Source organism: Rissa tridactyla, chromosome 2 (assembly GCF_028500815.1).
Source record: "Rissa tridactyla isolate bRisTri1 chromosome 2, bRisTri1.patW.cur.20221130, whole genome shotgun sequence".
In the NCBI taxonomy this organism is placed as follows: Eukaryota; Metazoa; Chordata; class Aves; order Charadriiformes; family Laridae; genus Rissa; species Rissa tridactyla.
In genome coordinates this window covers 47,844,739-47,862,992 of record NC_071467.1, presented here as the reverse complement: position 1 = coordinate 47,862,992, position 18,254 = coordinate 47,844,739, and the positions used below count along the sequence as shown (strand labels likewise).

At 45.3% G+C, this 18,254-nt stretch overlaps 1 protein-coding gene across 6 annotated transcripts in view; it reads right to left on the bottom strand.

The window, feature by feature from the left end:
- Nucleotides 1–17,686, bottom strand: part of GAREM1 (GRB2 associated regulator of MAPK1 subtype 1) — a 105,683-nt gene extending 87,997 nt beyond the window's left edge. For 2 of the 6 annotated variants that reach the window (XM_054193565.1, XM_054193567.1), the window contains exons 1-2: nt 12,058–14,550; nt 9,087–9,282 (exon numbers count right to left, since the gene is read on the bottom strand). Coding sequence is in view for 3 of the 6 variants with exons in the window: in XM_054193562.1 (XP_054049537.1) it covers nt 17,314–17,434 (121 nt within the window). In the remaining 3 variants the exon portion in view is untranslated. Of the gene's footprint in view, nt 1–9,086; nt 9,283–12,057; nt 14,560–16,102; nt 16,223–17,313 lie in introns of those variants that run through there. The other 4 variants (XM_054193563.1, XM_054193566.1, XM_054193564.1 and 1 more) reach the window with 4 other exon arrangements.
- Between the last annotated feature and the right edge of the window lie 568 nt (nt 17,687–18,254).

Genomic DNA, 18,254 nt, shown 5'->3' with positions numbered 1-18,254 from the left:
AGGCTTAGCATTTACTTTTATTGGAGTCTGAATTCAGAGAGCAGTGTGAATTCTTTCACTTAGGGGACCAGACTGAGCTCCTAAATAACACTCTCTGGTTTTAATACACGCAACGGAGGAGAAACAAAAGACATGGGTATGTGACAACTCAGCAGAAGATGAATCTACTATATTCTGTTTGTTAATGAAATACCTGCAGTGCTGTCATACATGACAACATGCGATCCTTCACCTCCAACGCTCAGCCTTATTACCACAGCAACATCTCGCAGGCAGAACAGGTGCCTCTTCTCCTACAGATCACTTCACTAATACCTTTCTTGTTTTATACTGCTGAGCTTGGAATTTATGTTTTGGGGGATGAAACACAAAGTTCTCGTTAAAGTCCAAATATTCAAATTAGGACAATTAAGTTTCTTTTATTGTTATTTAGCAGGTTATGCAACCTCTCCTCACGACAAATAACTTCTATCTGAACTCCGAAGGAGGGTGGAGGGAGGAAGTCAAACCTTTTGTTTTCTGCATGCTGCATCATACTCCAGAGTATCTGTTGGGTATTTATCTATGGAGACATACCTCAATGAATGTCAAGGACTAATAAATATTAGGGTGGTGTGCTTGCTTAAGCTTTGGCACTTGGTTACTGAGTCAAATCTCAATGAGCCGTTCAGCCTGCCAATCCTATTTCTTGCGCAAAAATAAAATTTGCACTAGTCTACGATGTAGGTCAGAGGAAAAAATTCATTAGGAGGAAAACAACATCTGAATTTTCCAGTTTGAAGTATCAACAGGAATTTGTATGGAAAAAAAACCCCCACATCCTTGTAATGTTTCTTAAAAAAGGAAGGAAAGAAAACCCCAGAAACATTTTGCTACATGAAGAACCCTACTTGTAGCAACAATAAGGAACATTGGATCTACAAGGATTGAAAATTTTATCTTTTTTTCATCAGTACGACTGAACAGATGTTTGGAAGAGTTACTCTTGCATAAAATGCCTAATGGGAGATACGTAAAAAGAGCATGTAGTTGTAGAAAATACTACTACTACCAAAGAAAAACCTGCTTTGAAAGCCTCTCCATGTTATCACTTTGTCATTCCATACACATTCCAGACACAAAAAAGGTAGATTAAAAGAAATTATCTAGCTGATCAGACAAACTTATTTGTTTAAAGAAAAGCAAAACAATTTGCATGGGGCTGTATCATGCAAAGTCTAAATACAGACTGCCAGTGAGTTAAAAGGGTAAATATTGCAATTTCTAGGAGCAAATATTGTAGTTTCTGGGAGTGAGATGGAAAAAAAAACCAACCATAACAAACCCAACCCATGTTAAAATTTAAACATCTCAGGGCTGTAAGATGTAGCGTACTAAATTTTTAATTTAAAGTGGGCAGATTCATTAGGAAAGCCTGACAGTGGTCTCATCTGACTGTCTATGTGTCTGAACATAGTGGAAAAGATGAAAGCAGAGGGCTCTGTCCCCAGCTACACAACCTTTTGAGCTTGCAACACAAAGATCTGGAATGAAAATTGCAGTTATATCTAGGACTGTTGACAATCAACCTCTCTTTTCAGTTTCCCTTCTTCCTTCTCATACAATTTCCCGAGTAGTTTTAAATACGTACTTCCATTTAATTGTTCCATTCCTGCAGCACATTTGTTTGTGCTGGTTCCTATTATTCGGATCAGCCAGTATTTCTTTCATGATTCAAACTGCAATCGAACACCCCTCTCTCCAAAGAAATCCAAAGTAATATTGACTTGACCTTCCATCAACTGCATAGACTCCGCATCTTTCAGTGGATGAAAGGCTTCCCCTGACAGCATAAGGATTCATACTCATTTTGTTTTCCAGATGACTTACATGCTTCCTTCCTTTGCCAAAAGCAAGGAAAGGCAAAGGAATTGCACCTAAAGGAGGGAATATCAGGCAAAAGTGGTTGAAAAATCTCGTATGCTGCCTCTCAAATTAAGATTCAACCAGCTGGTCTTCAGAGTTGCTTTTTACATTACAAAAGAGTTTAAAAAAAAAACAGTGCCTTTTTTTTTTTTTCTTAAAAAAGTATATTTTTATTTGAGCCACAGGAGAGCCCAGGCATCGAAGCCAGCTCAGGCTGTGCCTCACAAACTTATCAAGAATTTCAGATGGCTTCTTTGGTACTTTGCTGCAGAGACCATGCAGGACATGCCCAGAAGAATGACCCAACCCCATCCAGCCCAGACTGAGACACTCAGCTGCCCAAAACTGCTCATCTGCAGCAAGATCCGTTACCAGCAATTACACTTTTCTCAGTCTTGCATGGCAGAGGGAGAGGGACTGATTCTTGTCGCAGCTTCAGGAAGAGCTGAGCAAGATGCAGCTACCCAAGAAATAATTTGACCAGGATTAAGCCTCTCCCCACTGTACCCCTTTCTCCTTGGATCAAACACAGCTGTTGTTGGCCACACTGCAGCAATTTTCAGTCTTGTCTGAACAACAGGACATCCAGTTTGCTTCACTGACCCTACCTGCTTAGCGAGGAAGGGGCAGGGATGGCATCACCCTCAGACCCTAACCCTACCATCACTACTTGCGGTACTTTGTGCATTGATGTAATCCCGCAGCCTCACAGCACTGTGACCAAACTTTGCTCTGGGTGACCACTACATATTTCACAACCAAGCGAAAGGAGATAAGGCTTTATTTCTGCCATTTCCAATCCCCCTGCAAAAGCCTGATACAATCAAATTGCTTTAATCCAACTGATGCTGAACTCAAGCTATCACCCACCAATACCTAACAAGAGAGCAGAGACTCCCATCCCCCTATTCTTTTTATGCCTGCCAGCAAGAAGACAGATTTATTTCTTTAGGATTAGAATTTTGCTATTGGAATGACTGGATATACCAGTACTGTTGCAACAAATCAGCATAAACCATAATCTTGTTAACAGGCTATGGGACAGATTAAGCCACTGAAAAATCCAGTTTGTTCCAAGACAAGCTTTTCTCTAGCTGCAAATACACAGAGACAGCATCTCAGCCAGTCTTCAAAAAAACCTGTTTGACCTACTGCAGGGAAGAGGAGCACAAATATTTTAAATAAACACTAAGTGGAATTCTGGTGCCACTGCCACTGATGGTAAATGCTCTGCTGACTTTAGCAATCTCACAGTTTGAACCTTGGCATCTTGCTTTCTTTACATTCATAAGAAAACTAGTTAAAAAAAAAAAAAGAAAGAAGAGTAACAACACAGATTTCATTGAGCTTTGTTTGTGTTTGTTTCAAGCCTTCAGAACAAACATCCCAGAATGAGAAACCTTACTTTTTATGAACTCAAGCCAAACAAGGCAAAACACATCTTTCAACACAGACTGCTCTCCACCCCCACAAAGGGGGGAAAAAAACAACTCAGTACAACAACATCTTAACATTTGCATTCCAAAACACAGTAACTTTCTGCTGCTATCATAATTACTCTTCTTATTAATGCAGATGTAACTGCAGATTTGCTGTATCCTCATGGTGGATTTAGCTGTAAGATTGATCCAACAGAACAGTCAATCACCATGGTTACTCACAAACCACCCTAGAAAGTCTCAGCAATTCTTTAAACTACTCCCATACCCTGAAACATGTTGAATGGTGCCAATTATTTATCATAGTATCTTATATTTGAAGAAAAAAAAAAGTAAAAAAAAATAATTTTAGAATCATTCATTTAACTGAAATTCTTATGGAAGAAAGATCTCTGGTTTTGAAGTCACATAAGATCACAAACCTGAAGCATTAATAAGAGTAAAGAATGCCAAGTTTAACTACACTAAAAGTGATCGCAGGTTAAAAATACTGAGAAGGAGAAAGCTGCGTAACTTTTCATTGCATGCAAGAGAGGTTCCAGCCTAGCTAGTGTTACCACAGATAGGGAAAGAAAGGAATTTTTAATGTCAGTCTCACGTTTAGTTTATTTTCCATTTTGAATTCTCATGGCCAAAGTGTGTGTGTGGGGGGAATACTTAAAATATTTATTTGCCCTTTGCAATAAAGGCACCGGGTTTGGAAATGAGGAATCCAAAGTGTAGCTTTCATAAGCAGTCTGATAGGTATGAATAAGGAGAATGACAGCACTACCTGACCAAAAGAAAAGCACAGCTGTAATGAGTCTTCTCAGCAGCCTGCTGCCATCTAAATCAGCTCTTTTAAATACTTCATTAAGAGAGATGAGGTTTTCTTTCATTAGAGGCAAGCATTCCTCGTGCTAGAAAGCTCCTGCTCAGATGCATCTATAAACATTGTGAGGTCCACTGGAGGATACACTTCCAAGTGCCTGTTTAACATCAGGTGCCTAATTGGAGAAGCTTAATACTTAGAGGTGGGAGATCAGCATTCAGCATTGCACTTCATGCTTTTACTGGCTTCCTATTTATTTCCAAGCACAGCTACAGAACAGTTGCTTTAATTGATAAAACTGAAGGCAGCTGCACACCTTAGCTGCTGCAGAAGGCATCTCCCACCACGTGCGATGGTTGGGAGTCTGGTCAGGGAAGTCTGTCTAAAGCTCCCCAGATTCAGGATGCCAATGAAGAAAACTTGAACCCTACCAACCTTGTGGATTTAAGACATAGAATTTGATTCTAGATTGCCCTGGCAGACAGAAAAGCAGCCTATTCATTCAGACATTTCCTGGGCACAGCATGAGAGCCGGGGAGCTCTCATTGATAGTTATTTATAATTAGATGATATTTGGAAATAGTATCCAAATAAACATGCTCAGTTCTCTCATTATATATCTCAAGTCCTAAAGAGAGACTATGCTGCTTTGTGTTGCACAGCAGTGATCCCTGGTTGAACTTGGGGCATCTCAGACAAGCTCCCAATTAAAAATAAAGCTGCCCAAATGCAGGAGCCCAAATGCTCAAGCATAGTTTTCTTTGGCTTTGAAAGAACTCATCATTACACTTTAATTTGCCTCTGATTTTTTTTTCTTTTTTTTTTTTTTTTTTTTTTTTTTGCAGTCTGGGTTAAGGATGGAATAAAAACAGCTGGAAGCGAGCAAAAGTTCAGCTCTGCTCTGAAGTCGGGTTGCCACCTGGCTGCTTGCCCAGTGGCCTGGCCCATTTCCCCCTGCTCCCGGAGACCGTGCAGGCACTAATTAATTGTGCACACACAGCACCCACTTGTTGGGGCTGCCATTGCCTTTGCATTTTAGCTATGTCCATCCTACCCCTCCTGCTCAACCTGGAAAAATTCAAATATCACTAAAAAGAGGGTAATGCCTCTTCAAACACGGGCTGACCGCATACACTCACAGAAATTTTGGATGTTCAACTGTAATTAGGCACCGGTTTGGTTACCTCCTGGTACAGTGAGAGTATCTGAGCAATATGGGAATACTAACAAGAGGAATGCAATCAAACCTGCACCTAATTATTTTCTAATCAAGAACAGTCCTAATCCTGAATGCAATTTATTTCCATTGTTTCAGAGAAATCCACACTTAAACTGCAAGGTATAAGAAGAATGGCTTTGTTTTTAATAAAACATAAGGGATAAGTGAATAACATCCCTTTGATAATATTTTTATCATCTTAACAAGGCACAAAAGGAAGAAAACAAAACCCCTCCTGCGAAGAGGAAAGCTTCTACTCTTGGTGAGCAGCATGCAGAACACAGAGTGAAGAAAAGCCCATCATGCCTCACTCTCCCTTTGAGGGCACATTTATCTTCGCCCACAGGCCATTTGGCCTTCAGATATTTTGTTACATATTGACAGGAAGCCAAATGATATTCGACAACGCAACCCATAGAACAGGCAAAAAGAAATGATCTTTTCCTCCAGCTTGCCCTATACGCAGCTGCGGTGCTGTCGCAGCTCTGCTGTGTTTTTGTCTACAGCCACATCCTGGGCTTGCTGACTGCAGGAACACACATGTGTAACTAGTCACATTTTGTATTTGCATCACCTCTCTGAGTCACATACGCACTGATGCTTTCTATATTTTCCCGCTACGAGTATAACGTAGCTTCACATTCGGAGGTGAAGACAGAAAAAAATTACTACCGTAGTGAAATTACATAAATACAACTCAGGTAAGATCTTATATATTGCCCAATATGCGTGGTTATGGCCCCCTTCAAAGAGGGAAAGGGGCATTTTGACCTTTCACTAAACAGAAGCCTGAACAAAACTGTTAAGAAAGAAGCAGGAATAATTTAATGGTTTTGAAAACCAGTCTTCCAACAAGAATATACACATAAGATTCTCCTGCTGGCTAGTCACGTCGTGTAACAAATGGACAAGGATTGCTATTATTCTTACAAACACACAGCATCTCCACCCACTTTCTGTAACTCAAGCAAGCAGTCAGAGCTGGCTGACAAATGGAAGCACTACATGCAAAGCCTACCAATTCACCTTTGAGTCCTGCCAGCAAAACTCCCTTTGTACTGAAGTTAAACCAAACACCGTGTCAACAGCGAAGTGCAGGACTCCACAGAGGAAGATCCCACGTTATCTGCGCTGATATAAACCACCTCTCTGCGGCTAACCTCAGAACACCTGTCTCCTTCCAACAGCAAGGAGTTGCAGGTCCAATTCCTGGTCTCAGTGACCAGAAACTTTAAAGTCTCTGGGAAGTGTCTGAAACAACTTTCCCCACTTGCTTGCTCACCTCTGGTAGCACATACACAAGCTGTCACTCCTGGTACACGCACAGCCAAACACCATGCTGCTGTCTGGTCCAAGAAACACACCCATTTCTTTCAAGTTGAGGGAAAAGACGAGGACATTTCGTCAGAGTTTGCACAGGAGCTGTAAGAAGCTGGAGGACAGGATGAGAACAGAGCAGCAGCAATGCTGGAAGAGGTGAAAGGAAGGACTATCCTATATGTATCCTATATCCTTCTATGATAAGGTGACCCACTTAGTGGATGAGGGAAAAGCTGTGGATGTTATCTACTTGGATTTTTGCAAGGCTTTTGACACTGTTTCCCACAGCATTCTCCTAGAGAAAGTGTCTGCTCGTGGCCTGGACAGGTGTACTCTTCGCTGGGTAAAAAACTGTCTGGATGGCCGTGCCCAGACAGTGGTGGTAAACGGAGTTAAATCCAGTTGGTGTCCGGTCACAAGTGGTGTCCCCCAGGGCTCGGTGCTGGGGCCGGTTCTCTTTAATATCTTTATCAATGATCTGGATGAAGGGATCGAATGCACCCTCAGTCAGTTCGCAGATGACACTAAACTAGGCGGGCATGTTGATCTGCTTGAGGGTAGGTTGGCTCTGCAGAGGGATCTGGACAGGCTGGACCGATGGGCTGAGACCAATGGTATGAGGTTCAACAAGGCCAAGCGTCGGGTCCTGCACTTGGGACACAACAACCCCATGCAGCGCTACAGGATTGGGGCGGAGTGGCTCGAAAGCTGCCCGGCAGAAAAGGACCTGGGGGTGTTGGTGGACAGCCGGCTGAATATGAGCCAGCAGTGTGCCCAGGTGGCCAAAAAGGCCAACAGCATCCTAGCCTGTATCAGGAATAGTGTGGTGAGCTGGACTAGGGAAGTGATCGTCCCCCTGTACTCGGCACTGGTGAGGCCCCACCTCGAGTACTGCGTTCAGTTTTGGGCCCCTCACTACAAGAGGGACATTGAGGTGTTGGAGCGTGTCCAGAGAAGGGCTACAAAGCTGGTGAGGGGTCTGGAGGACAAACCTTATGAAGAACGACTGAGGGAGCTGGGGTTGTTTAGCCTGGAGAAGAGGAGGCTGAGGGGAGACCTTATCACCCTCTACAACTACCTGAAAGGAGGTTGTAGGGAGATGGGGGCTGACCTCTTCTCCCTGGTGACTAGTGATAGGACGAGAGGAAACGGGTTCAAGTTATGTCAGGGGAGGTTTAGATTGGATATTAGGAATCATTTTTTCACTGAAAGGGTTATTAAACATTGGAATAGGCTGCCCAGGGAGGTGGTGGATTCACCATCCCTGGAGGTGTTTAAAAAAAGGGTAGACATGGTACTTAGGGACATGGTTTAGAAGTGGCTTTTGTCAGGGTAGGTTAAAGGTTGGACTTGATGATCTTGAAGGTCCCTTCCAACCTCAGCAATTCTATGATTCTATGACTATCCTATCTGAAAGCAAGAAAGGGTAACAGAAAGAAGCTCCTTGCACTGTTCCGTCCTGCTGCTGCTAGGCAGTACTGGGTATTTTTACCTTACAGCGACCTTGGAAATGACTGCAGATAACTTGCAACACCTACCGGAAGCCCACAGGTGCAGGGCAGTAGGCTGGGGGGATGGACTGAGTGAGACAGACTGGAGCCAAGGGCCCCTTGAATCCAACCATGCCCCGAAGGGACCCACTGAAAGACGTAACAGGAAAGCTGGGCAAGAAGAAAAGATGTATGCACATGTGCCTTCCCTCCCACCCCAGGATAAAAAGTTTCCTTCATCTTCCCACCCCAGTCTTCCCTCTTTCATGTCCAAAATGGTGAGGTGCCAGGAAGGAACAAGCATAGTCAGTGCTTGCTTTTAGTGGGGCAAATAAGTAAAATTGCCAGTTGGAACAACACCACCAACAAAAATACTGCAAACAGAAAAACAAACCCATGGGAGGGGGTATCTGAGCATTTGTGGACTACTTTGAAATAGATCCTGGAAATAATTCAGTAAATAAGTATTTAGACTGTATGACTCTTACAAACCCAGCTGCAAGGCGACCATGCTGTTTCAGTCCAGCAGCCCAGCTGGCTTCAGCCACAGCAGCACAACAAGGGGGGGACGCTAGGATAAGGACAGTGGGCACAATTTTTAAATGACTGCTTAGGGTACACATAGGGACCTTCCTCCGACTGTAAGGAGAAACTCCCCAGCTTCCTCATCACCACCACTTTGCCAGAAAGGTTCCCCCTGCTCATTTCACAAATAGGATTGCAGCATGTTATGCCCCATCCCTCGGAGTGTTCAGGGCCAGGCTGGATGGGGCTTTGAGCAGCCTGGTCTAGTGGGAGGTGGTCCCTGCCAATGGCAGGGGGGTTTGAACTAGATGATCTTCAAGGTCCCTTCTACCTTGAACCATTCTATGATTCTGTGTTGTGTTTTACATAATATTTACATTTGAGTCACTAAGGTTAAGCCCTGGCATGAGGCAATTCCAGTATCTGCTTCATCAGGTTGAGTTCTCTGGTGTCTTCTAGCCTCTGAGACCGTATTTAAATCTTTATCCTTGGTTCTCCTCAGGAGCCCAGCAACATCCTCACAGGCCAAGGAAACACGCACGAGTCCGAGTTGTCTGTGATTACAACCTGCATCTGTTATAACATCAGGAAAGAAAAAGCCAACAAACAAAAAGGGTACTTTCAAACAATTTTGCATTTCCCAAAGGTTTGCACCTCCAGAAAGCTCGAAGAGACCTTCCCTGCCACCAGATTTGCTACTTTCCACAGTAAAATCACCACCCCCTCCTCTGCTGAGAGCACACCAGCTCCTGCCCTGGCACAGGCACGCTGCGGCCCCCGGCACGGGGCTCCCCAAGCCCCCCTGAACCCACAGCTCCAGAGGCTCATCTGTAACCTCTATAACATCTCTATGCTCGTTTCTCCTGCATATAGCCAGCCACTGAGGCAGCTGTTGGTGTTAATGGCTTGTATGAGCTAAATGCAGTTACCTCTTTCCCCCCTTCCCTCCCTGACAGACACTCCACCGACTTCTTTCTTAAGGCCAAGTTTCTGATGATTCCTTTGCACAAACTGGAAGCCAAAGCAAACTAGGACAAGGATGCTGGACTCCATACCCTCCCCACCGCCAGGAAGATGTTTCTACCCCCCCGGCATGCAGCAACAAGCCTGACAGGGCCATACCCCACACAGCAGCAGCAGAAGAGATGGAGACGGAACAGCTATTGTTGCTGATGCCCCAGCCAAGCGTGCAGGTGCCCAGCAAAGCTGCGATATTAGCAGTTTTATGACAAAATGCACACTGCCACAGGGACTGCAAAGCAGACGTGGCCCCGATCCTCAGCAAAGACACACTCTTCAATCTGCTCACACACCACCATTTTACATTTCTGTGCTAGGGCCTCAGATCAGCAGATCTGTCTTACCGGTGGAGGTGCACTGAAGTTAGCGCCACAAGCTTTTCATACTGTAAATGGTATGAAAATCGCAGACCGCAAACGCTACTTTGTAAAACTCGTTCCAAAGGGAAGCAAAAATTTCAGACTTGAAATATTGGCTCACTAGGTTTTATGAAGGTTGGTTTTGAGTCATATGCAATCCACATTAAGATGATGAATATTTTCCTATAGGGGAGAGACTTAAGCTTCCCTAATCCAACCAACTTGTTACTCCTAATGCCAAAAGGAAATACAGCAACACCCATGCCCTTCACTGCTGACAAACCACCACTGGAATGACTGGAACATGCTGTAGTTCTTCCCACAACTTCCATCGAATGCTGGAGCACCAGACCCTGCTGTCCAATACCCTCCAGCACTTTGTCTTGGCATACTCCCTGGAGTTCCTTTGCAGGGCTATTACAGGGAGCGCCAATTCATGTAATCACCGAAGCCAGGAACACCTAGTCCCAGAACAGTACTTACAGACAAAGCATAAAACAACAAAACCCTTCTTTCCTATGCTAGACTTGTACCATTCCTTACTACCGTACCTTGCAACAGCAGCACGTGATTCATCACACCACATTTGTTTCAAGATTAAGGGTTTTACTAACTGTTCAGGACACCTTAATTCCTTTGATTTTATGTATATCTTGTGCCTTATCTGAAAGCTAGGCGCAATTTAAATGGAGGAAAGAAAAAAAAAAAAAAAGAAGAAAAAAAGCCAAGGCACTAAGTTTTCTCCAGGACTTTATCCATGGATTTAAAGTTAGAACACTTGAATTCCAGTTAAGAAAAGACTAATGGCGTTTCACCTTCCAATACCCGAACTACAGAATTATCCAGGAGGAGTGTGTCCAGGTATCTACACAAAGGTTTCACCTAACGGAGTCAAAACTTTAGAAACCGAAATAAAGAGCTACAAGTTTTACACCTTGCATGGCAGAAAAGAATATGAGCATTTATTAAGTATGTAGGAAATAAGAGCAAGACAACTATTCTGCGTCTTAGCAGCCCTACCACACTACCAAGGGTCCAGAGGAGTGCAACTGGCATACTGGTTAAAGAACACGCAGTAGACACTGTTGTACATTAAATCACTGCCAAACATGAAAGCACCTCATAGTAATCATGGATTTTTAGGTGTAAAACAGGTATGCTGCCGAACTCTTCCTCTGCCTCACTGTAAGCCTGTGCTACTCCTGGGAATAGGTGTTGCCAAGTTACTGGCCTCCATCTCCAGGAGGGCACTATAATCTTCACAGACACCGTTCAGCAGCTGCAGATTTTAAATGAATTAAAAGCTTTTTTACTAAAATGTCTCTGGAACACATCTCTGCCACCAAGGGAAAAGAAAAAAAAAAAAAACAAACAACCAAAACAAAAACCCAGGAGCAGTGGTTAGTGGCAACCTGTCAATTGTTTTTTTTCATTCAATTGTCCTGATGGAAACAGCAGACCACAAGGTAAAGGAGGAAAGAAGAGGAAGCAAGGAGGAGATGCTGCTGAGATTATACTTTAATGGCAGAACACACAGTATAAACAGTTCAGGTTTCAAAGCCGCTCAGCATGTAAGGAAGAAACCAAGACACGTGGATACAGCGTATCTTGAGGATTTTTGACTTTGAATCAGAGACACTTGCCTTTCTGTCCAATATATGAGAATTGTCACCTACCACACCACAGCACACAGCCGGCCGCACCTAGAGCGGGGAATCAGATCACGGCCACTGCCCAGGGTCTGAGCATTTCTGAAACCTCTTTCTTGGTCCGCTCGAAAGCTTTGCCCTACCCCCACATGATTCCTTTTAAAGATTTATTCAATAGCAGACTACTGAGACACCCTGCACTAGCTTCTTGAAAGAAGGAGGTCATTCAAGACAATTAAAGCGGATAGCAGCATTCAGCCCTTAAAAGAATAAGTGTCTTTGTCGTTTCAAAGTACTGTTCAGCTGCACAGATAACCCACATTTGTAGAGCGATGCAATACGAAATTTTCATTATGTACACAGTCACACTTCTATTGAGTACGATGTTCTTTGATAAGCTGCGAGGGTGCTCAGTTTCCAGATATATGGAACCAGAATAAGCCCTACAGTAATGTGCTGCAGAGAACAATAGTCCCCTGAACATGACCAGGGTAGACAGATGTCACCGTGAAAAGTTTTGAAATAGGAGAGGAAAGAGAACCTGAAATAAAATACTTAAGTAAATAAAATCTCATCATCCCCAGGAGCAACAGCAGCACAAACTCAATACTCACCCACTGCTGATATTCACAGGAGTTCACTCATGGGTAAGAAAGAGGAAATCACTCTTTAAATTTTCTACCTATTTTATAGATTTTTCCTTCCTTTATAGCCACTAAATGTGTCATTTCATCTTAACAGCAACCACACATTTACAGTGGATAGAGATGAATTTCCTTTGGAGTCCAAGTGGCTCATTGCAATCCATGGTCTCCCTTCCAGAAAAGTTCAGCACGGTTTCTTCACCATGCACAGTCGGGAATCACTTCTCTGTGAGTCGAGGACAAGCGCCACTATCTTTGATTCCAAGAGCACCAGTTTCCATGACATATTTTTTATCTTTTTTTTTTTTTGGAGCATGTATAAATATGTTTATCCCTTGTAAAAAAAAAAAAAGAAAAGAAATAAAATCAGAGGACTACATGCCCTCTTAATCCCAGAAACTTTAGCCTTTATACCTAAGCTATGAATTTCTGTGAACTCTTCCAGTTCACACCCAGTCTGTGGGTGAAAATTACATACTAGCAAAGGCTGCTCTTTACTTGTGGAAACACAGCAAGAGCGGCTAGGGGAAAGGGAGTCCTGCTAAGAAAAAGAACAACAGACTCTTGGAGTTCAAAGGGAGCAGTAAGCTTATGAAGAAAAGCTCGGCCTGAAGGTCAGCTCTATGCAAAATAGTATTTTCTAGATCTTAATCTTGATATCATTTCTCCTTTACTCTCCAAAATTTTCCTTAGAAAAGTAATTACCAGAAATTTCAAGTCCTGAGATAGTGACGCACATCATTTCAGCATTAGCCACAAAATACAGTCGCAGCTTCGCTTTTAGCCTTTTCTAGTGATGACCTGAAGACAGGCAACCCAAGCCTCACGCGCATCCGTGTTTTCTCAGAGACCGGCAACGCTCACCTTTTGCCCTGTTGCAACAACCACATTCTGATAAGATCTCTTTCTGCTCCGGGTTCCCAGAGCCAAACCTTTTCCCCACTGTACCCAACTCTCATGGTTTGGGCTGGGCTGGCCACTAAAATACACCTCAAACCAGGACACCACCCACAAGCCTCTGGGTATCACTGGGGTGGGATGCAGCTGTGACAAGGCAGATCAGGACAGCAAGGGGAGAGGACAAGAAAAACACCACACAAAGCTCACTCCTCTCTTGCTCTTTGAGTCTTGCTTCTTTTCATCTGAAACAGCCCACTCAGTGAATTCCACAGCGTGAGATACAGTCCATTCATTTTCTTTGGTATAATGTTTAGCACTCTTTTAGCAGTTTTGTATTTGAGTTATCCTCTAGAAATACTTAAGCTGTTACGTATGTTGGGAAAAAAAAACATAGAAAAAAACCAGTCGATTTCTCTCAAGAGGGAGTTTTTTTTTTTCCAGTCTATTTGTTCAATTAATATAACAATATTCACCAGCAAAATATTAAAACACGTGAACAGATTACAACAAACAAAACTTGACTTATGACTTAACAGCATCCAAAAGCATAACCTGTAACACAACTAGACAGCCTTAAAATTTCATCTGAAAAAACAGAAGATTACTTATTTATCATTTCTAGATAGATAAGGTAGGCACAGTTGCCTAAATACTTCCAACTATATCTTGATGTAACGACAGATGACTTCCTCCCATTCCTCCTTTATCTCATACCATCAAGAAAACCCCTCCCTGCTTAGCAGAGGACCAAATTTGGTGTGCATAAATATTTCATAACTTCATCTTGTCAAGAAATCAAACTGAACTACTTAAGGGCATTCTTCCAGGAGCTGCACATCCAAACTCGAAGAATAAAACTGCATTCATCATAGCCATTCTCCCCCTTCAAACTGAAAGGCCTGAAGGTGAAGCAACAGTGAAAACCTGGAGATCTTGTGTGCGTATCATCTATGAACATTATATGAACATTATCCACCGAGTGCTAGATGCCATTAAGAAATCTAGAAACAATACAGTAAGGCTGGCATCTGCTGAAGAAAATACATCTCCAGCTTTTCAGTCCTCTCTACATCCTGGTCCTCCAGAAGAAAGAAATTCTGGCTTTCACAAAAACCTCACGATGACGGAAACAACAAGCCTAGAAACAACTCACTGCTACAGACAGAGAAGCCAACCATGAAATCAAAAGGTGACTGAAGACAGACATCTACAGGTGGTTTGATTTCCGACAGCACGAAACACATGCAGATTCCACTGATCTGGAGAGGAATTCAGCACCTGAAAAAGAGACGAGGCCATTTCTGCGCAACTGAACCCCAACCCACCAATGAGTATCTGCATCCTGATAGAACTGACACAACTTTGTTAGCAGAGGTAGCCTTAAACTTCCTGAGCATTGGATGACATACATTTGGATTGGACTCTGCATTTATTTTCTCTAGTACTGCATCAAGAAATTCTGACAGGGCTCCACTTGTCAGCTTTGCAAGAGAAGGACAGGGATGCAGAGCAACCACCCCGGGACAGCAGGTGCTCCTGTCATTTCACAGAATCATAGAATGGCCTAAGTTGGAAGGGACCTTTTAGATCATCTAGTCCAACCATCAACCTAACTCTGACAAAAGCCATCACTAAACCATATCTCTAAGCACTATGTCTACCTGTCTTTTAAATACCTCCAGGGATGGTGCCTCAACCACTTCCCTGGGCAGCCTGTTCCAATGCTTAATAACCCTTTCAGTGTAAAATTTTTTTCCTAATATGCAGTCTAAACCTCCCCCAGCACAACTTGAGGCCATTTCCTTTTGTCCTATCGCCTGTTACTTGGGAGAAGAGACCAACCCCCATCTCTCTACAACCTCCTTTCAGGTAGTTGTAGAGAGCGATAAGGTCTCCCCTCAGCCTTCTCTTCTCAAGGCTAAACAACTCCAGGTCCCTCAGCTGCTCCTCATAAGACTTACTCTCCAGATCTCTCACCAACTTCCACAAACATCGCATGTTCCCCACTTTCCTCCTTCAGGACGCTACAGGCTGATTCATCGTTGCCTTCTCTTATTGCAAGACGAATTCCTTTGGAAATAGAAAAAGTGTTCTCTTTGTACCACCAAGAACATGGCATCTGTGTTCTTTATAAAATATTGATTCGTCTGCCATCTGTAGTCCCAGAAGTTAAAAGGTATGTCCATAAGAGTAGGTAAAAGCAGACCAAGGAGCTTTTGCCCATACACTGAACTGGCCAGACCTCACCCAGCTCCAGCCCAAAACCCTCAGGACAGTGCTATACGTGAGCCTGCCTCCCAGCAGGGTCCAGCATGGGGTTGAACCGTTACTCCCAGGACACCTACACCAACAGCTGCCTCCTGTCTGGCCACCTCAGGGCACAGGCAAAAGCGCTCGGGTCTGTTTACATCCACTTGCCTGAGCAAATGCTTTAAGTGGGGAACATGGAACAAAAAAGCCTTTGCACAAGATCGGCAACACCTTCGTCTCCCCAACAATTACGGGATATTCCCATCACCAGGTCTGTCACAAAAAAAAAAATAAAAAAAAAAATTTGCTTGCCTCAAACCCCATAAACTTTCTCTACCCACAAAGCTCTTTCAGGTCCCTTCCAATGAAGCTAGAGAAGAAGAGCAGGGAGATTGGGAAGTATAACACGCAAAGAGGGAAATTAGTAAGTCATCAATACATACATCCTGCTAAAGCCTGAATCACTGCCAGGAAGCTCAAGTAAATTGACAGCCTTAAGTGCAGTGACTGGAGGCCATCTTAGCTGGTTCTAGTGACAGAAGGTATTACCATGAGGAACTCTTTAACGTACCAGCCTTGCCGTTCTCACAGGACAAGATACATTCGACATTATGAAAACCAGCCAGCTGCAGTTAAAAAGGCAAAGAAGCTTTTCTTTAACCTGCTCCCGAGCACCAGCTCCAAGGAAGCCCTAAAAGGGATAGGAAAAATACTGCATAATCAAGGGACAAAGTCAAAAAAGCCCCGGCTTGAATCATCACTGGGTTATGGGAACTGCAGTTAAGTAATAAACCAATCCTGGTCTTGACCTGCACACCGGGGAGTAGCAGAGGGCGATGCCCATGCTCATTTTTAACTTTTCAAATCAATACAAAACTTTCTAAGAGAACTGTTCTATTACATCCTGTAAGTACAAGTTGACTCCATAAAATAAGGAATTAAAAAGCCCAGAAAATTTTCCTGATTCGAGACTCTCGAATCAGGATGTTCCTGATTCGACCCTCTGCATTCCCTTAGAGACAGGGGACTTGGACAGTTTTCACGGAGCGACCACGCAATGCACACACACACTATTATAAAGCAGCTGTCTGAGCCTTTATAAAAAATTTCCCATATTTCCCCAGTTCTCTGTGCCGACACATTACTTTCTAAGACACGTACCTAGGAAAGGTAAAATGCTGCTGTCATAGCCATAGACTCGTTTCCTATTTCCTGGAGTAAACAGAAAGCTGCCAACTTGGAAACTGCAGGTGAGCACCCAAGCGAACAGCAATAAAAAGTTATCTGGAGGCTGTAAAGGCTTCTTACTTTCCTCCTCCTTTTACGGTCAGTGGCTTTTTTAGCCCGGCGCAACACTTGGGGTTTAGCCCACTCGGCTATTTAATATCCCTTCTTATTCGGCCCTTGGTGCGGCATCACCTCACCACACCACACAGCGCCGGGTCTCCAGCGCCGAAAATGCCCTTCCAGCATTTCACTGGAGACCGCGAGGACCTTTCTCAGGGGCTGGTGGCCAACAGGCTTCACCGAGCCCCCCCCGGACAGCAGATATTTTGATGCCAAGCGAGGCACGGACCCCGATGAGAGCCGAAGCCTCGCACCGACACCCGGTAAGGGCAGATGCCGGTGTTAAGGACCGCACGCAAAGTGCCGCGGGCGGCGGCGGGGCTCTGCGGCTCCCTCCAGGCGCCGGAGGAAAGGGGGGTGCCCCGCGGGGGTCCGCAGCCGCCACCCCCCGCTCCGAGCCGCCACCCCCCGCCCGCCCCCCGCCGCCCCACGCACCGCTGTCCAGCCGGGCGATCTGGGGGAGCCGGTAGGTGCTGACGAGCAGGTCCAAGGGAACGGCCACCGCGCTCCACTTCACGTCCTTGAGGCTGCAGCCCAGCGGCGGGCCGGGGTCCATCTTCCCGGCCCGGGGAAAGGAGAGGGGAAGGGAGGGGAGCCAGACGGGCAGCGCCGGCGAGGAGGTGGGGGGCGGGGGGCGGAGGGAAGGAGCCCGGCTCAGCTCAGCGCCGGCCGCCCCGGGACATGCCGGGCTAGGCAGAAGGGGAGGCCCGCCGGGCTGCTGCGGCTGCTGCTGCTGCTCCCGCCGCCCCCCGGGACCGGCTGGGGCCGCCCGCCGCCGCGCCTGGCCCAGGAAGCGCCATCCCAGCACTGACTAATCAACAGGGTGCGAGCAACGCCTGCGCAGCTGCCGCTCCTCCCCGCGCCGAAAAGGAAAGTGCCGGGCTCCCTGCCCGCCCGCCCGCCCGCCGGGGACCGCCGCCGCCGAGCCCGTCCCTCTCACTCCACCCTCCGACCGCTCGCCCGACCTGCAGCTCGCCCGCCCGCTCGCCGCGCAGGGCCCCGCCGGGGGATCCCTCGGGCGGCCCCGCAGGGGTGTGTCCCTCCGCGATCCGCCGCGGGTGGGGTGAGGTGGGATGAGGGGATGGGAGAGGTTCTGGGGTCTCTGCCCGGGGCGGGGAGGGAGGAGCGGGGTTTACGGGTGCTGGCGCCCCGCAAAGAGGCGGCGGGGACCCACCTGCCCCCCGCCTTCGCGTTTGCAGCCGTTAACATCGTTTCTCGCAGCGATGTTTGAGGGAGCAGGATGCGGCGCGTCTTCTCGCTATTTAATTTAGCATAGGAACTTTGGGAAATTCATCCTACCTCAAAAAGAAACAACAAACCACAACCCCTCAATTAGACGGCAACTTTGATTATATATCTTTTATTGTAGTTTTCAC